General features: G+C 43.5%; 1 protein-coding gene across 6 annotated transcripts in view; it reads right to left on the reverse strand.

Moving 5' to 3' along the window:
• The window catches only part of LOC146670640 (dedicator of cytokinesis protein 3-like), a 250,680-nt gene that overhangs the window by 71,832 nt on the left and 158,787 nt on the right, over window positions 1-20,061 (reverse strand). For all 6 annotated transcript variants that reach the window (XM_085407632.1, XM_085407637.1, XM_085407636.1 and 3 more), the window contains exons 6-7: window positions 6,879-7,027; window positions 2,715-2,799 (exon numbers count right to left, since the gene is read on the reverse strand). In XM_085407632.1, coding sequence (XP_085263758.1) covers window positions 2,715-2,799; window positions 6,879-7,027 — 234 coding nt within the window. The remainder of the gene's footprint in view (window positions 1-2,714; window positions 2,800-6,878; window positions 7,028-20,061) is intronic.

Consider the following 20,061-nt stretch of genomic DNA (forward strand, 5'->3'; position numbering starts at 1 on the left):
GTCTGCGGCATTGTCTTCATCTTTGTTAATTAGTTTGCTTTACACCTGTTGTCTGATCGACCAATCACATCACAGCAACTCAGTGCATTTAGGAAGTCTGACATGGTTGAGAAAATCTGCTGAAATGTAAAATTAGCATCAGAATAAAGAAAGGTGATTTCGGTTCACGTGCGTGGTTGTTGATGCCAGACGGGCTGAGCTGAGTCATTCAGAAGGTTCAAATCTGCAGGGATTTCCCCGCACAGCCACCTCTAAGGTTTACACAGAAACACAATTCAGGGGTCAGAGGAGATTGTGGCTGAGTGATTTGAGCTAACAGGAAGGCAACAGCATCACAAAGCTCAGATCATCTCATTTCTTAACCACAACAATGACTTGACCGTATTCTAATGGCCTCCACAACAGATCTTAGCCTAACAGATCACCTCTGGGATGTGCTGGAACACGAGATTCATGTCATGGATGCAGCTGACAAATCAGCAGCTGTGTGAGGCTGTCACGTCAACATGGACCCAAGTCTCTGAGGAACGTTCGCCTCAAGGAGTCTGAAAGTCTTGTTCCATGTGGCCTCACCAAACTCCTCCCACACCCGAGTTTTAGCTTCATCTACCGACCGAGTGGCGCTCTGCTTGCCCTGCTGGTACCCAGCAGCTGGATCTGAAGTCCCACTAACCAAGCCCGATAGCATGCCTTCTTCAGCTTGATGAAGAAGCTCCCTTCACCTCCGGGGTCCACTATTTGGTTTGTCACCATGACAACAGGCACCAACCGGCTCCAGCTCCTTGCAGCATCTCAGCAATGAAGGTGAAACATCTGCTTTAGGGAGCAGTTGGAGATCTCCTGGACCAGAGTCTGTCCAGCATCCTTCCACGCCACCCGATCCAACTCACCACCGGTGATCAGATGACAGCTCAGCTCCTCTCTTTGCCCGAGTGTCCAGAATTAAAACTTGCTGGAAGATATTGTTCCTTTTACATATTTACATTTGAATATTGGTCAAAAATGTGAAATTAGTCGATGATGTCACAAAGCTCTCTGACATGTGACAAATGTCACGATGAAAGGAAAGCAGATGAAAGAAACTGAAAATATCTTTGACATTTCTGTTCAGATCCATCACAGCTTTACTCTTTCATATCTAAGAGGTTTTTCTTTTGCTGTTACACGTTCTAAGTGCTCATTTTGTTCAGTCACAGGGAACAAACTATCACTAAGGATTTAAAAGCTTAACTTAAAAAAATACAAAACAAGCTATAAAATATGTTTTCTGAAAAAACAGAAGATTGATTATAATGTTTAACTTTGATGTGCTTAAATCTCACATCTTCATGTGCAGTATTAATTATTCAACACATATTCACTCTGATTTATAAATATTTACTGTACTTATAGTGATTTATGAGTTTTCTCATAGATGATGACGGTTTGAAATTGTGATTATTCAGGACCTTGACTCTGCTCTTATTTCTCATGCTGTCTGCAGGCTACGACTGTCATTCACTCCATTCATTTATGATATTTAAAGTAGCACTCAAATACAACACAATAGCTCCAATAACAGGAGAAACTATTCAAATTTATGCTTTTGTGAACAAGTTAACAGAGGCGGGACGGTAATTTTATAGTCGGTGGTTCAGATCATCAGATTAGCAGTTTTAAGGTATCCGGATGAAGCCACCAGCAGAGCGACGTCAGATTTCCTGCTGGTGTTCAAAGTTTCAAACATCGTGTGCATGAGACGAAGGTCACGTGAGCGAGAAACCTGTTTCTGGTAACAGGCGCCGCTCGAGGCCAGAGAAAAGATGAAAAGGTAAAAGGACGAGCAGCATGACGCGGAATCGAAACGCGTTTCGAGCATCAAAACTCTGATTCACTGCAGCCACAGAGACAACAAACGGCTCATAGTTATTACTCACGTTACAACTTCCTGATTCATCCTCGTATAGACAAAAGATTTTAGTCTAAAATGAACGGTTCAGTGAGATATCTGCTGATCTTCACCAGTCGCCACACGATTACTTTGCCAACTGTTGAGGCTTGTTGCTGTTTAAACCTCGGGGTCCAGCCTGCTCTCTGATTGGAAACTAAAGCTTCCCTCCAACTGTGAAATGAATCCAGCCTGTAATCATCAAGGTGCAGCCAGCAGGTCTGTGTTAGACCCAGAAAATGGAATAAAATGTGCTCTCTCAGGGAGAAAAGCAAATAAAACATTAATCTCCGATAATTCCACGTCAGAGCTGTTCACTCGTTTGTTTCTGAATCAAAAAGCTTTCTCACAGTTTCACAGTAACACGACTTTATTAATTTATCAGTACGGTGACAAGCTGAGACCTGCAAATGCAAACAGTCAGTCACTGATATTCATGTGCACAAAATTCACTTCATGTTACTTTTATGTGCTAATACTTGAAATGATTTAATTATGTGAAAAATGAGAAAACTGCTCAGTTTGCAGCACAACCTGCTCATCAAATTCAATCTCCTGCTGCTGGTTATTTAACATCCTTCTCATCATCTGCGGATAACGAAAATTAAAAGAATTGCAAATAATATGCAGATTTTAGAGGATGCCTGATTAAAAGCTACAACCTACAAATGAGATGAGCAGCAGGATATTTTTGTCTTATTTTACACAACGTATCCAGGATGTGGGATCACTGTGTGCACTACAGCCGTCATGAATCCAGTGTGTGAGCAGGTGTGACTTGACTTACCATCTTATAAAGGTCTGACACGCTGATCTGGTCTTCATCAACCATCTCAAACTCCTTTCTCGGCACCAGGTCCAGACCGAGGTGTCTGAAACACAGAAACAAAGACGGAGAGCAGCAGAGCGTCTTTCATTTAACCTTCACAAAAAGCATTTCCAACACAGGTACACAAACCTTTCCAGCCACCTCTGCACACACAAGCGTGCACCGCCTACACACACACACACACACAGAGTATATTAAAGTAATTTCAGAGGGGCTCTGGGGATATTGTTCCTCAGCATTATTTTCTGTTCAATCTCAACAACCACATCTTTCAGTTACAGGCCGGTGGACTCGCGCACTCGAAGGCGCTGTGCACAATGTTCTTCCGAATGAATAAGATGGCCTCTTAAACTGTGAATGAGAAACTAAACGTCCATCTTTGATGTGTTAACATGCGCATCCATCAAGGCTGAAATCGGGTTAAATCTGGTTTGAAAACCAAACTCTTCATCACTGCCAACCACAGCTTCAAAAATGCAATCAGGTGTTTATGTATTTGTATATGTCAAGTGAAAGTAAAGGCTTGAGTGGAAACAGAAAATAAAATTACAGCCTGGGGTTTGAGGGTAAAGCTGAATGGGTTGTTAAAGGTTTCTAACGACACTATAATTAACTGCTTATTACTCATCTTTGTACATATCTAATCAAGTATGTCTGACGCTGCTCTGAAGCCAGGCGCTGCACATTTTTGGGCTGCACCAGCAGGAGCATGATGAGATATCTCTGATCCAAACGAGGGTCCTTCACCTCACACAGAGGTTCAGAGTTGGCTGCTGTGACGGTCGTCTGACTAAAGACAGCCTGAGGCAAAGGTTTGACACTGTGTGAAGTTCAGGATGACTCAGAATATCAGTCCTGCAACGACCCAGAGAGGAATGTAGTACTGAGCAATGATCATTTGGAGACTGGCACTGAGGAGAAAAGTAAAACACATCGAAGCAGCATAGATGGAGGTCAAGTCTAGTTCACGTGTGGCAGCAAAAGCTTGTTTGTGCCCTCCAGCTGTTCTCACCGAGGATGTAGCATGAACCGAAACAGCAGAAGGAAGTGCGTCTTTGCACCACATCAGTATTATCGGCGTACACGCATCAAACGTGTAACCCTGAAACCTCACATTCAGGCTCCTCAGACACACTAAATGTCCTCATGCTGGAGACACTTGACCCGACAAATGTTTGCCATTCATGGATTCATTGATAAGTTGTGTTCTCCATGCACACACTTCCATGCTCGTGATGCATCAGGAACAATGGAGCCATTATTTGAAATGATGAAAGCGAGCTTGTTTTCCTGCAATGCAACCTTTCACCATGAACTGGCTTTCGGGCTATGAATTACGTCTGCTGCTCTGTTACATGACACGTCACTTCTTTTTACCAGCTGGAGACTGAATTAGCAGAGAGCAACAAGATAAGTAGCACCTCATTAGCTCCTTTTTGGCCCTTTTGCAGCCTAAAATGATTCACTGAGCTGCTTCTCTCTTTAGCAAAGCCACTGACTGGACGAATAACTCTGCTTTACACAGACATCCTGGTGAACTTCTATCGCTGCACCATCGAGAGCATCCTGACCAACTGTATAACAGTCTGGTACGGGAACTGCTCTGCCTCGGACCGGAAGGCGTTGCAGAGGGTCGTGAAAACTGCCCAGCGCATCGCCGGAGCACCACTTCCTGCCATAAAAGACATCTACAGGAAGCGGTGTCTGAAAAGGGCTGGGAAAATCATCAAAGACCCCAGTCACCCATCACATGGACTCTTCACCCTCCTGCCCTCTGGGAGGCGCTACAGGAGCCTCCGGACTAAGACCACCAGGTACCGGAACAGCTTCTTCCCCACAGCTGTCAGACTCCTGAACTCTGCCTCCTGACATCTGACCCACGTTAAACTCATGGACTGAACATACACACACCCACAATGGACAACTGTACCCTCAAACACAATAATAACATGGACTGAACCACCACTCACAACCACTAGCACTTTATATAGCCTCTGTAGGAATTATATCTCACTTATCTTAACTGCACTACTGTATAGCTCTGTGTAAATAATCATTCTGTACATTCGATAATCTTTAATCCTACAACTGTTTACAACTTGCATAGTTCCCATTTCTGTATAGCTGTATATCCCAGATTCTGTAAAGTTATTTATTTCATATTCTGTATAGTTTTTCATATTTATATCCTGTTCATAGCCTGTACATAGCTTGTACTCACTACAGCCTGTACATACTTATAGTTATAGAATATTCACAACATACTTCATACCGTGTACATTATAACATACCATAATAGACCCAATTCTGTAATATACTCACATATCTATATTATTGCTAATATATATTGTAATATATCTATATCACTAAAGCACTTCTGGATGGATGCAAACTGCATTTCGTTGCCCTGTACCTGTGCATGTGCAATGACAATAAAGTTGAATTCTATTCTAATTCTATTCTATGTGCTAAAATCACATCGTCGGTAAGTAGTTCCTACTTATATCTAAATGTGAACTCGATTAAAGCAGCATCAGTAATGACTGGAAGCAGTCACATGACCTGAAACACCCCGCGGTACCCTGAATAATTCTTTTACTATTAATTATAATAAAAGCAGCACTTATCGCCATCCCCCTTCATATCACCTCAGTGTGCCTCGTCCCCTCTGACAGCAGAACGAAGCTTTAAATAACCTCTGAAACACTCCCAGTATTAATAACTCAATCCTGAAGCAGCGGCCATTTTTTCTCCATTTCATCTGTTTCCCATCAGCCTTTCATCGTGCTCTCATGAGACTTTAACAACCACGGCTTCATCCACCTGCCTCCAATCACACTTGTGTTTGCCCCGTGTAGGAGTCAGGGGAGCAGGCTGAGCTGCCATCAGCATGTAAGTGCAGCATGTGTGAATTATTATTCAGCAAACAGACTTCAAACTTCAAACATCTAAAGGGTCTTTCTAAAGAAAAAGCCACTAACCATGTGCTGCATGTGCTGTTTTAGCTTTGCTCGTTCTGCCTTTGTTTTGTTTGTAGCGTTTGTCCCGGTCAAAATAAAAGCTTGTTTTTTGTTCACCTCACTCGGCCTCCACTGTCTGCATTTAAGCGCTTTCTCCTCACGCCAGAAGTCACAACGGTGCACGTAACACACTATGTTGCCAAACGTATTCACTCACCCATCGAAATCATTCAGTTCTGCTTTGTGGAAGAACGGCTCGCTCTCAAGAGCTCAGTGAATTCCAGCGTGGTACCGTGATAGGATGCCAGCTGTGCACGTCCCGTCATGAAATATCCTCACTATGAAATATTCCACAGTCAGCTGTTAGGGGGATTATAGTAGAGTGGAAGTGATTGGGAAAGATGTGGTAAGCCACGTTGGGGCCAGTGGATGCTGAGACGCATTGCGGGCAGATGTCACCAACTTTCTGCAGATTCAATCACTGTGGACCTCCAACCTTCATGTGGCTCAAGGACAGTGCACAGAGATCTTCATGGAATGGGTTTCCATGGTGACCAGCTGCATCCATAAAGACGTCGATGAGCAAGTTTGATGTGGAAGAACCTGACTGGCCTGAACAGTCCTGACCTGAACCCAACCCAACACCTTTGGGATGAATTAGAGCAGAGAGTTCTCGTCCAACATCGTGTCTGACCTCACAAATGTGCTTCTGGAAGAATGATCAAAAATTCCCATAAACACTCCTAAACCTGTGGAAAGCCTTCCCAGAAGAGTTGGAGCTGCTATTGCTGCAAAGGGTGGGCTGACATCACGTGAAACCCTGTGGATTAGGAACGTGATGTCACTCAAGTTCATATGTGAGCGAATGCAGACGAGTGAATACGTTTGGCAGTACAGTGTATAAGGCTCAGGTCATAAATGACCCCACTTGGTCAGCTGGTGGTTGAAGCAGCATTACGTGACTATGAGCAACCAATGCACATGATACAGCGTAAAAACGTAAATGAATACTCGTGTTTGGAGAGGTGCTTCATCAGAAATGGATGAAGCACCTCTCGTCTGGGTCAGACAAAGAACAGCTGCCCTTTAAACTATGTGTATTACTTGTATGTGTGGGAAATGTGCAAATGTGTCTTAATGCAACATTTGTGTGGTTTCTCACTCGTTGCCCCAGTCGAGTCTGACGGTGATGTGTCTCTTGACGTCTCTGCTCTGGTCTTGTGTCAGGTGACCGGACAGCAGCTGCCTTCTCAGGTCTATCAGCTCCATCATCACGTGGCGAACCTTGTAGAACAGATCCACCTTGTGTTTCTGAAGGACGGAGAGAGAAACAGGGAGGATTCATTCACCGTTCGTTCACCACTTAAAATTCATCTTCAGCTCGTCAATACGCTGATTCAGCCGTACTTCTCTGGCAGGGCACCGCAAGGCCGTTTCTGTGATGTTTATTAAAGGCACTCAAACAACTCACAGTGGAATAAAGCTGAGGTGAGCGAGTTCAAAGCCTTAGCAGACAATTTGTGTTTAGTGTTGCAGAGACATGTGTCAGCACGTGCTGGCCATGAAGAACGGAAACACGGAAAAAAGATTTTTATGAACATGCGTATTTACTGCGTTGCATGTACTTGCCTCACAAATGTTTAGCACACACAGAAGAAGCTTGGTTGGCAAATCAGGCTGAAAACTTTATGCAAGTACTAACATGCTTTCTACCACAGGAAGATCTGGGCAGTTAGAGGAAGGGGCAGCAAAGCAGGTCTAGTTTGTGATCCACTCCAAACATGAGTTGATGCCCAGAGACTCCCAAGTTTGAAAGTCCAACTTTACAGGATTAAAAGCACATTTAAAAGTTTTGGTCTCTTTAGCTAATTCCCAGCTTCATGAAAACATCCAGCCCTCAGACATGTGCCCGCTTCACCACAGCTGATCATCGTCCTCCATCTCATCCTAACCCCACAGTCCTTTGTCTTTAGCATCACATGCACAGTTTCCACCCTGTGGCCATCAGCAGGCAGCTGTTGTTAATCTGGGCCACGACCGGATCAGAATGGAAATCTTATTCTTATGGTTTATGTTTGATTTAGCCCAAATCTTTTCAACAGGCTTGGGCCTGGCATTAAGAGTATGTAACTTTATTAAATGAGTGATACAGAAAATAATTATTTGTTATAATGTTATTATGATCCACTGTACAGATTAGACTGTATATAGTGGATCAATAAATTCATGTATGAAGAAATCATACGGCAACTGAAAAACAAAGACGAAACAAAAGCTCATGTGCGTCTAACACAAGACAACTGGAACCTGCTTCTCCCATAGCATGCTATTATTAGCACTTTAATTTTGCCCTGCAGGGCTTCAGCAGCAGGGAGAAGGGTTAAATGTCTATTCAGCTGTTGGCAGAACAGCAAGATGGGCAGAAATTAGGCTGTGCAGAGGCGCGTGCACACACACACACACACACACACACACACACACACACACACACACACACACACACACACACACACACACACACACACACACACACACACACGCGTATACAATGGTTACATGTTATAACGAAGATTTCATTTGGGTTTCCAAGTATATTATATGCACACATACACATGTAGGTGCTTATACATGCATGAGCAAGTTGCAAACATATGCTGACAGCAGGAGGGCAGTGAGCCCGGCTAAAATCTCTCTGCCTTTCTCCATCAGTCTTGGGTTTATGTACAGATGAGCTCCATTATATAACTCCGGTCGTAGTGGAGGTGGAGCTGTTTTAGAGAACCTTAACTTGAAATACACCAGAGTTAGGTGAACACAGCTGAAGCAGCTCTGCTATCAACTGGCAACCTGCCCGCAAGGTTTCTCTGCTGTTCTGCTGATGTGAGCTGGCAGAGAACGTTTTTAGATGAACTGAAGCCCTGAGCAGACATGGGCACTGTGCAGCCTCGGGACGCATCCGGTGCTTTGGTTGTCCCTGTTAGTTCTAAGTTTATTTGAATCTACGCACACATGTGTGAACGCAGCTTCACTGTAAATGTGCTGAAACACACATTTATGAACGATCTGAGTTCGTTAACCCTGAAAGATGTTGAGAACTGCCTCAGTTCTTTATAACATAGAAGATTTGAACTGCGACGGCTTCAGCTGCTCGTGAGGGGAGGGCTGTGCACCTGCCTGCAGAACAGCTGTGTCACGGTTTGTCAGAGGAAGGAAACATGCCACTGTTAGCATCTTTACTGTCGTAAGTTAGTATCTAATCTAAAAGCATCAGCAGGATGGATTCATGCTGTTTACAACAACTTCTTCCAGCAGAATTTGAGACTCACACCGAGGAACATTTTTACAATCTTCTTTTGTTGAGCCCATGAAAATTGTTTATCAGTTTCCTGGTTTTTGCTGACAGGTGCGACTCCCAGTGGGGTCTTCTGGATTCAAGGTTTGGTATATTGTCCAATCAAAGATGCTTACCTTGGTTATTTGACTTATCGTTGCCTTGAAGCATGATCACGAACTGTCCTTTTGACCATCCCTAAATACAGTGAGTTGGTTGGTTGATTATAACAACTTCAGAAGGCTGGAGATGAAGGGCTCTACGCCTCACAGCTGAGTAAATGCATCAGACTTGTGGTGGACACCAGCAGAAACACCCATTTCCATGCATTCTTTGACTAAAATAAATCAGGACAGCCACCAGCAACTTGCACTGTTCAGATGCAAGCTAGTTAGGCTAAATAGGACCAGAAGACAAAGCTAATATTAGCAGGTGATTTCCCAGCACACCTCCGTCTCCCAGCACACAAATGATACCACGGCCAATCAAAGCTATACACCTTCAATGAGAGGGATTAACATGACCTGGTTCTGAAAATGTAGTAATAAGTCAAAATGTGGATACAGTTATCCCATACAAGTTACCAACTGTGATACTTGCATATTAAAAACTGGCGTGAGGGAGTGAAACTACTGATGCTCCCTTCAGGGGTAAAAATAATGGATCCATCTGTGTTCTACCTGCAGTTTGGACCCGAGTGCACAAGACGATGTTTAAAATACGGTATACATTTAAAAGATTAGTTCCCTGTAGTAAGAGACGTTTATAAATCATAATCCAACTCTGAGGCGATGTGTTTACGGTACTGGCATCCATTCCTCAGAAGCTCCAACTGGGAACCTTGTTGCACCGTCCCGTCAGAGTTGAGAGCGCAGCTAGTGCTTGAGGTTCAAAATATTACAACTTTTAGCCAAAGAGTGCCAAATTTCAACCGGTAGTTGCTTAGCAACAACAGGAGTCACGCACGACAGTTCCCCTCAGCATCTGTTTAGCATTTGTTTTTCAGGAGATACCCAGTGGACATAGAAGCTAACGCGCTTTGATATGCGCTTTACGAGAGCTCATATTAATATAACCGTTAGAGACGCAGAAACATCTTCCAGAGTAAAACCTTTTACACGTCATTCTTAAAAACAGAGAAAAGTACAAATTAATTATCTTCATTAATAATTTGTGCATTGGATTTTTTTCCTTATCAATTTAAATGTCATAAAAATTAAAAAACAAGACAAACAAGTAGAAAGAAAACAGATGCACAGTACAGTTTTCTTTCTTCACCTGCTGGTCCAATCTACATACATTTAACCCAAGGCGTGCCTAATTATTGGACCTCAAGGTACGTGCATGTACGTTTCAAGGGCCGATGTTCCCACACAGTCAAAATTAGTTGGACAATGTCTGTGTCTAAAACCCACAATCCACTAGAGCCGTACAGAAATCCATCCACCCATCGTCTGCTGCTTCAGCACTGTGCAGTGCTGGAGCCTAGAGCCCAGCTGATGCACCCTGGACAGGTCGATCAATCTGTTATACCCAGAGAAAGAAAACCAATGACACTCACATTTAAACCTTGAGCTAATTAGGGATCACCTGTTAAACTATCATGCAATCCTTTGAACATTAGGAGGAGTATCCAGAGAGAAGCCATCCAGCATGGGGAGAAGAGCCAAACTCCACACACAGGCCCCAGCTGGTCAGTGGATCCTCAGCCAGGACTTTGTTGCTGTGAGCTGACAGTACTAATCCCTGCACAGCTGTGCTTTACCAAGGCATCATTAAGGTGTTCTGATAAGTTTTTGTTCTGTATCCGTCACACATGTTGGTGAACAGTTAGGGGTTGGTTATGTATCTTCCTCTTGGGCCTTGTTTCTCCCTGACATCGATGGGTTTTCATGCACGTAGAGGTAACAGAGTTCCTGAGCTGGTTGTAGAGCTAAGATGGATAAAGCCTTTAGTGGGTAGAGACTCAAAGAGGGCTAAGGGACAAGCTGCTGTAGCCCTAAAGGTACACAGTAACATACTTTATTTCCTGAGAGTGTAAATTTGAGGTTCAGGGCTTCAGCATCCACACAAGAAGCCAGAAAAACTAAAGCTCTATTTGCACATGATTTCATATTTTATGTTTGTCTGCACATCCTGAATATTTATTCCTCCATGAGGGCATCCTGGTCCCATCATAGTGTCCAGATCAACCAGTCAAAATGAAAGTTTGTGGTAAAATGCTTCCTTTCTTCATTATTATTCTGGGAATCCAGCAATCTGAGAAAGAGTAAATAAAGATGCAAACACTGATATAACAGGATGATTCGGCAAGCAAAAAACCCAAATCTCTAATATAATGAATTTATTTGACATGTTCAGATAATCAGTTTTCAGCTTGCAACCTCGTTGGTCAACCTCAGGCAGGAATAATATACATTATTTAAAACTTGCTTTTATTGAACAGGGTCCAGTTGGGTGGGTGTACACTACATATCATGACTAATCGTATTCATTTTATTTCAGGATGTCTTTCCCATTTATTTACTGCACCAACTCTCACTGTGATAAACACGAGGCACATTTACTGGCCAACAGTATCGTGCCCTTCAAAGTGTAGTAAGGCTCTTGAACCAGAGACAGCCCACAAATGGTGGTTCATTCACTGGGTTCATAAATAACACCTTATATATAGAAGCATTTACAGCACAAATGGTTGCCCTGTTCCCGAGGGTGCTCTTCAGTGAAAACAGCAGCACAGGAGTCAGCGATAAAGGCCCAGATCCCCGCAGACACAGCAGCGCCATGCAGGACACGAAAGCATACTGCTCTTATTTACAGTACTGAGAAAGGACGATGCAAAGACCAAGGTTCACAAACACATTTCCACCAGAGACCTGCCCAGCACTCGGTGCCTATTGTGAGCCACACAGAGCCGCTGAGGTAAAACGTGCTGAGATAAAGAGCGAAATCTTGTGTTCCTCTCCTTCAGTGCTTTAGAGCGCAGGCACACTGCTGTAAAAGGTGGCAGAGCAGGTAAGGTAACAGCAGCCCTACGTCAACACAATGTGAGGCACAGCAGACTAATACTCCATTCATAACCTCACAAAGCAAGATTACTAATGAGGCAAAGTGGGCACGGAGAGCTCCTGCCTTCATTATGATGAATTTATGACCACATTATATATTTTTTGTATCAAAGGGAGAATATTCATTAACCTGCCGCACTAACAGGAGGTGCTTATATCCTTATTTAAGGAAACTGTCTGAGAATAAGAGTCGTGGAGCACCTTTAGACAGCAGAGCATTTCAAATGTTGCATAAAACAACCAACAAGAAAACACAAAGACACGACTGACAACATAAAAAGATTAGAATTAAAGAACCATAAGTTTTCACTTAGTCGGCAAGACTCCCACTTCACTTCCTCTGTCTCAGTTTACCCTGATAACTCAGAGCCGGCGGCAGGTAACGTTACTGTCTGCCAGACCCAACAATTCACACCAGCGATGCTTTTCGGGACACGCTTTCAACACTTTATGCCATTCATTGTTGTCACCGTGTCCCAGCTGCTATCAGCCAGCTTTTGGAAGGATTCACTTTCACGAGTACCCAAAAAGAAGCCAGGATGCTGCTGCGTGTGCACTTTTAGGCATATACAAGAAGTACTGGAATTTAAGTTACCTGTAAACTCTATACTGAAGATGGAGGTTGCCTTTTGGACTGAAGGGTGAAGCCAGTGTGGAGGTAACTTAAACATGCAGCTAGCCAGACTGGATAGAGGTCGATGGAAAAATAAAAATGAGATCTGCGCCGAGTCACCGCAGACATGCATCTTCTGCACTTTACTCAAACAGAGAAAACTCCACACAAATAAAACCACCTTCAAAACCTGGGCTGTAGCTATAATCAGGACATCTGTCCAAGTCAGTGGGTAGATCCGCTGTGAACTTGACCTTTTTCTGAGTCAGTAAACCAGACTTGGAACAGGTGCACCAGCTGGTACATCGGGGAGAAACCAAGTCTCCTATCCACTTTTTGCTAGCACTCAAAATATGCACACCCACACCACAAACACTGATGTGTGCTGCTTTGAAATGAAACTGCCCAATCTGGGAAAATATAGAATCTCACCGGTACAGCTGAGCACTAATGTTTTTTTCAGCTGCGGAGTGGAAATCTCTTTTGGGCCGGCTATTTGTAGATTTACTCTTCCTCCCTCCTCTAACTGCCTCCTCTGCCTCTTTCCCCAGCCGCTGTGAGTAATCGCACCTTCACATCCTGCGGGAACGGAGGCACAAACACTCACCTTAAAGCGGTTTAACACATCGGCACTGTAAAAAAACAGCCGAGCTAATCTGAGATAATGATGCTGTTTGGAACCATTGTGATATCAGAAATAACAAAGCACTATCACCTGTAAAGCTACTTTCGGGCCACTCAGTGAGACGCTGAGCCGCGCGAGGAAGGGAAGATCCGATCGTGGTTAAAATGCAGCAGAGCAGCCGCGCTCGCTGCCGTCAACCAAATCAAACGTTTACATCTCTCTTTATTTGCTGCATTGGCCTTTTGCTTTTCAGACTTAGAGGGACATAATAACATCTTAATCACTCTGACAGCCCACAAACTAGGAAGGCACCATAATGTCACCCTCCATTAACAAACACCTCCACATTTTCTACCAGAACATTAAACTACATGAGTGGGTTTCCAAGCAGTGGGCCAGGGACCAAAGGTGGGTCTCCAGAGGGCGAGAGTCTGTCACCGTTTGGCATGAATATATAATAGGGCTTTATTCAGCCTGACAGCTCTACTGTCTAATGGTACATTTGCAGCCCCTCTGTTCCATCAGAGTTTTCCTCCATTTTCATGCCTGATAAATGAGAAAGAGCAAAAGCCACATTTTAATGTTTCCCTCGGTTTCACAGGGAGCTTTTTGAACTTTTGTTGGAAATGCATATAAATGGACTTCATCTCATTTTTTGTACAGTAACTTTAAAGTATTTAACAAAGCAATGCAAATTGTCCTATTATGTCATAAACTACACCTGCATCATTAATCACATTTTTATCTTTTGGCATCCCAGAGTTAAAAGAACATGATCAGGCAACATTTAAATGTGTGCTTCACCAGCAGGGAGCAAAGCAAAAGCAAATCAAGCGCTCCCTAAATCAGCGTCTGACCATGTGCCTGCACACACCAATCACAGCTGCCTAACCCGCCATGCAGCTTATAGTTTCCTGAATGTACTCTGGAAAAGTAAAACTACATCAAAAGACATATATACACTAAAATCAGGCACATCAGAAGACGAGAGGTCAGGAGGGTCGTCATATTCAAAGAGTCTGTTACAGTTTTGGCACAGTAATGCAACACAACTAACTTCTTTAACCACCTGGAAAAACACCACAAACTGCAGTCTGATGGAGGCCAAGACAAACAGTGCAATGCTTCCATCAACACCTCCCATAACAGTGAGTCTCTGCAGAGCAGCAGCGTATCCACCAGCCTCACAAATGCACACCAACACAGCACCGATGCATCTGGCCAAAGATGTGTCCAGTAAACACGGTGCTTAAAAAGAAGGTTCCAGGAAGTCCACATACTGGACAAAAGACATGTTAGCCCCTCCTGCAATCATTTTGCTAAATACAGGGGCAAATACAGAAGGGTCCCACAGCTGTCAAGAACTTTGTTTCCAGGTTTATTCACATCCATCCTGCAAAGATGCTTCAGCCTGAGAGCAGCAGAGTGTCAAAGTGAAAGCAGGGACTTGATTTTTGTGTGTTCGGTTCAGTGAGTTATCAGGAACTAGATGGAACAACAGCCTGGTGCTTGTTTCCGTTCCTCCATGTCTTACACATTAAATCGGTGCAGTTTACTGAAACTATGATATATCCTATGATAGTGATGCTATCATAGGTGGTTGTAACATTGATTTGGTTGCATCTCATAACATAGTTTAAATACTTTTACCTGCACTGAAAACAGAAGTTATGAGGGCTCCAAATTACTGGACGAAAAAATCGAATTAAAAGTGCAAATTTTCAACTCACCCTGTTTCCTTTAAAAGGCCTCGAAATATTCTACAGTCACCAAACATGATGAACAGCAGCTGATATTTACAGATAACTCAGTAAATAGTGGAGAAAGTATGATTTCAGTTAGAGCTCCTGCATGTCTTAAACTGTCTCTCCAGCTGCGCCGCAGGTTTGTGTTTGGTGCCTCGTAACGTGCAGTAACTGTGACAAGCTTGACTGCAGATTTAATCGGGTAAACTGTAATCTGTAACTGATTACTTTGGGAAGTTACTATTTTGAGGCCCCCTAATCGGGCGTGAGTCAGCCTGGCACGTCTGCAATCAGAGGGGACGCTCGCAACACCTCTGATGCATTAGCAAATGTCCTGCTTCATTTTCATGCCTGTCAGCGCGGCTGCTGCGCTCCTGAAAACAAAAGCGCTCAGACAAATCACCGGGGAGCGCAAACAAAGAGCCTCCGAATTCGTTTTGGTCTCCTCTGCTCAGCTCTTATGTTAACATGCTGCTTCCTGAGGATGAATCTGAAGGAGGAAAGATTTTTATGTAAAATGCATCATTTTAGTCTGGAGCACAAAGCTGCGACAGAAAAGTGACTCGAACATCCAGCTCCTGGGACACAAAGGGACTGAAAAGCACTGATGGACTCACTGGTATCAGATATTTTTTAGTGTTATGTAAGAGATTCTTTAGGAAAAGTTTTCCATTCTGAATGTGAACAACTTTTATAAATATGTACTCAGGAGGGACTGAAAAGATTGCATTAAAGACTTTCATGATCAGTCCGCAGTGTGAAAATATAGACGATACAATGCTGTAATTTCTTTAGTGTCATCTGATATGAATTTACAGTTGTGAGAGTTCATTACAAAGTTAAAAACTTCTCAGCGCACACTGTGAGTTTACCTGTAAGATAATAATATTTTATGTTTGCATGCAAAAAGCATCGAAAGATATACAATTATTTATATTCATTTTTTATGAATATAACAGCAGTGGGATTTCCAACATTAACGCACTGGGTTTGTACGACTCCATGAGGACTGTCACACCACTTTGCTTTTTAATTAATGTCTCGTGCCTTTTTAATGCCACAGTGCATGGGAGCGTGGCCAAGTGGTCACCGCTCAAGCCCAAAACTCGGCGACTCTGAGCTAAGACACCAGCGAGCCCAAGCTGTCAGAGAGTTTGGGAAAGCCATCCCTCTCCAGCAGGAAGTCTGGCGCCATGCAGCATGCAATATGTGTGTGTGTGTGTGTGTGTGTGTGTGTGTGTGTGTGTGTGTGTGTGTGTGTGTGTGTGTGTGTGTGTGTGTCTTGCTAGCCTGGTGCAAAGTCCATCTCAAATCTGCTTATGACCTTGTATCAACCCTGCCTGGAGACATACACACACACGCAGTGATGCCAGGAGCAGGATGTGATAGCAGGGGTGCCAGCCTGCCACGCCTCACGCTGCGTGTACTTGAAGAGGTGGATGCAGGAAGGACAGTTTCCTCTGTGAGTGCAGTTCCACAGGTGATGGAAGCTGTGGGATGATGTGTTTTCCAGTCTGTTTGGATCCACAGAACATGCGACACGAGGACACCTGTCATCTCCAACAGACCCTCTCCTTACACGCTCACCGAGGTCTTCCAGTGCTGGACATTTCTACACTCCATATGACAAATAAAAGGAAAATTCACGATGCAGTTTATATAACTGTCCACCAACGAGTGTTAGGAGCTGGGTTCTGGTTATGTGGTGTTTTTGTCTCTATGTGTTTTTTGGTGCCTCCCTTTTTGTAGGCGGGGCAGTGAGTCACTGAACCTGGCACACCTGTTACTCATCAGCTGCATTCTTCAGAAGTCTTCTTTAGGAGCTACCTGACAGAAGACTAGTGTCGGAGTATTGGCGTTTTTGGAGAGTCTGAAATTCTGCCCCTGCCTGCTGGAGCCGTTGGATTATTTCTGGTGACTGTACGGAGTTTTGTTTCCTCCCCAGGATTTTGCCTCGACTGGTTTGTTTTCCGTCTGGAGGTTTTTGCATTAAACTGTACCAAGTAAGCGCTCCAACTCTCTGTAAAGTTTACTTTAAGCTTTTCTCGGTTATCGGGCAAAACCCTCCTAATTCTCGTCCCTCTCCTTTTTTAGATCGAGTGCACTACCTGTGTGTGTTTCTGTCACCTGCACGTCCTGGCTCCGCGTCCCCATTCATACACTGTTGTATATACTTTGTCCTTGTAAATACCCCCCCTCACTGTAAATAAACTGTCTTCACCGCAACTCTGCCTCCGTGTGTTCGGCTCCCCGGGTCCATCTGCATTTGCCATAACAACGAGTGGAAAACCATTCTTCATTCCCACCTCGGTGAGCTCGGAATATTTAACAAACAGATTTATTTACATATAAAAGAAAGAGAAACGCTTCTTAAGGTGACTGGATTTTATCCTCAGAGTTGCACTTTTAGTTCTGCTCACAGTGTCTATCGTGAGTTTACTCATACACAGATCGTTTTGCAGAAATGGCTAAAAAGTAGAGAGAGAGACGGATAAATAAAAATCACAGAGCCTAAATTTAGTAAAGGAAGACACATTATAGAAGGGCAGTGTCTACACACTATACACACTTTGGAAGCACAAGCTTCCCTCACAACATTTTTAGAGGTAGGTCAAAGGTCAGCAAGTCCACGATGCAAATTATGAAATGCTTCCTGATATTGGAGTGCTAGCAGCCAAGGAAGCCTGCGAAGACAAATTTCTGCACAGGACAAAGTTAAAAATACACGGACGAAGTCAGCGTCACGAGCCAATCGCTGAACAATCCTTATTTAAGCAGCTAATAGGCCAAATCCACAAAACGCTGCTGACACAGTCCATTTCACCAAAGTCCTTCAAGTCACAACAAAACACACAAACACATTGTCTGTAATATTATATAGAAGTGCTCCTCCTGCTCTCCAATGACCTGCTAGTTTTTATACTACAGTTGAAGTACTTAATTACCGTACGTGCAATGATGTGAAAAAGAAAAGTAGCCCTGTGAAAAACTGAGTGCACCCCAGGAAGCAGTAGCCTGTAGCAGAGCTATTCTAGTCGTATATTTTCTAATTAGTTTTTATTTGATTTCATTTGAGCTTTTGTGTAGTTTAAGTTTAGTTTTTATTAGTTTCAATGTTAGTTAAAAAACCCAATAAAAAGACCAAAACTATTGTATGGAGAGCAGATGTCACAGCACATCTAACACAACAAGAACAGAACTCTTGAAAGCAGTTGTTTCAATACACACATCCACCAACACCTCATCAGGCGAGCTGTAATAAACACACACACCCTCGCTGTTATGTTGAACTTCTTAATAAAAGCTAGCACTTTGCAGTAAGTATTATTGGTGCACATTAAATCGAAAACTTTGTTTTTTTTACTGTATAAAAAAAATCAATCGAATAAAACGTTTTGTTCCCCCGATTGCTACAAATTCAGAACACCATTTTCAAAGCTAGAGCCAACACATTTGTTGGGGAACAGCGGTGAGAGCATCACCGAGCAGGTGAGGAGGCGTAAATCACACAACTTCCACCGTCTGCAGCAACACTGACACGAGAACAGTTTGTGTGTATCTCTAATTATCGTTTGTATTGCAGGATTATTTGCTGTGGAAATGAGAAACGATTCACTGATCACTAAAGAAACCTTCATTACAAAACACTGCTTATTAGCTTTTATACCCTAAATAACACTATTCCAGAGCAGTTTAGCGTCTACGCTCCGAGCTCATCACCTCAAATATGCAAACACGACACACAGAAATTGAGGAGTGATGAGTAAATATTCCCCAGAGTGGATGGTGGATAACATAATTCATAAATAAATCTAGTTTTTTAATTATGCAAAGCGATAATAAACATAAATGATAACATTATTCATCTTCAAAGTTTAACTGTTTGTCCTCCAAATGTTTATAACAACAGTTACTATCAAATGTTATCAAAGAATGAGAAGCTCGGGCATATAAATGCACTTTCCATTGATGCAATAATGATAATAATAAAAACACAGACAGTGTGCCAACAATCGCCTCGTCGCTATGGCAACGATGGGTGACTCACCATTGCAAACATATGACACTGCACTTGTCGAAGCCTATAGATCCCACACAGACAGAGTGCGCGACTACATACAACACAAACGCACACGGACACTTGTGTCTCTGCGGACAACTCCGTCTCCCCGTCACACGCACACACACACACGCACACACACACGCACACACACGCACACACACGCGCACACACACTGGAATGGCAGGAGCCGGTTTTCCAAGCAGACGCACAAATGTCGGACATGACTGTGGCTACTCACGGGTCACACGGGATGATGGATCCACTTGTTTTCTTCTCCTTCCTCAGTCTGTTTCTCTGACTCTACCGCTGGCGAGCAGCTAAACTAAACAGCGATCCAAACCGGCAGAGGAAAATCACAACCTGTCAAACCACTCACAACATTACTGTAGCAACACTACCTCTCTCCCTCTCCTCTCTCTCTTTCTCTGGCTGTTTATACGTCTGTGTTTGCACCTTATTCTTCCTCTCTCTCCTCCTCTGACCTGCTCCCCGTCTCCATCTTTCTCATCTCACCCCCCCCTCCCTCTCTGCCACCCACTCACCCACAGGCCGGTCTGCAGCACTCAGCTCTTCTCCACTTTTGCAAGAGAGAGCACAGAAAGAGAAAAATATATAGAGCTAGGTGTGTACTCTAAAAACAGCGATATACAGCACACTTGATGATAAAGACATTTGACAGCAGAGCTTATATCCTGAGGCTGTTGCCCACAGAGAGCCTTGAAGTGCGGTGTGATATTTGTGTGCGTCTGACAGTCAGAAATAAGAAGGGCAGACAGAGAAAATGACTGACAGAGAGTGGGACAGATACAGAGTTGAAGCACTGTATGTCATCTCCTGCCTCTGGGCAAAGAAATACCACCATGTTTCACCTTGTTTTCACTTGAATAATTGTTACTGTTC

Source organism: Rhamphochromis longiceps, linkage group LG5 (assembly GCF_057381845.1).
Source record: "Rhamphochromis longiceps isolate RC_006_pf linkage group LG5, R_longiceps_female_GT1.1, whole genome shotgun sequence".
In the NCBI taxonomy this organism is placed as follows: Eukaryota; Metazoa; Chordata; class Actinopteri; order Cichliformes; family Cichlidae; genus Rhamphochromis; species Rhamphochromis longiceps.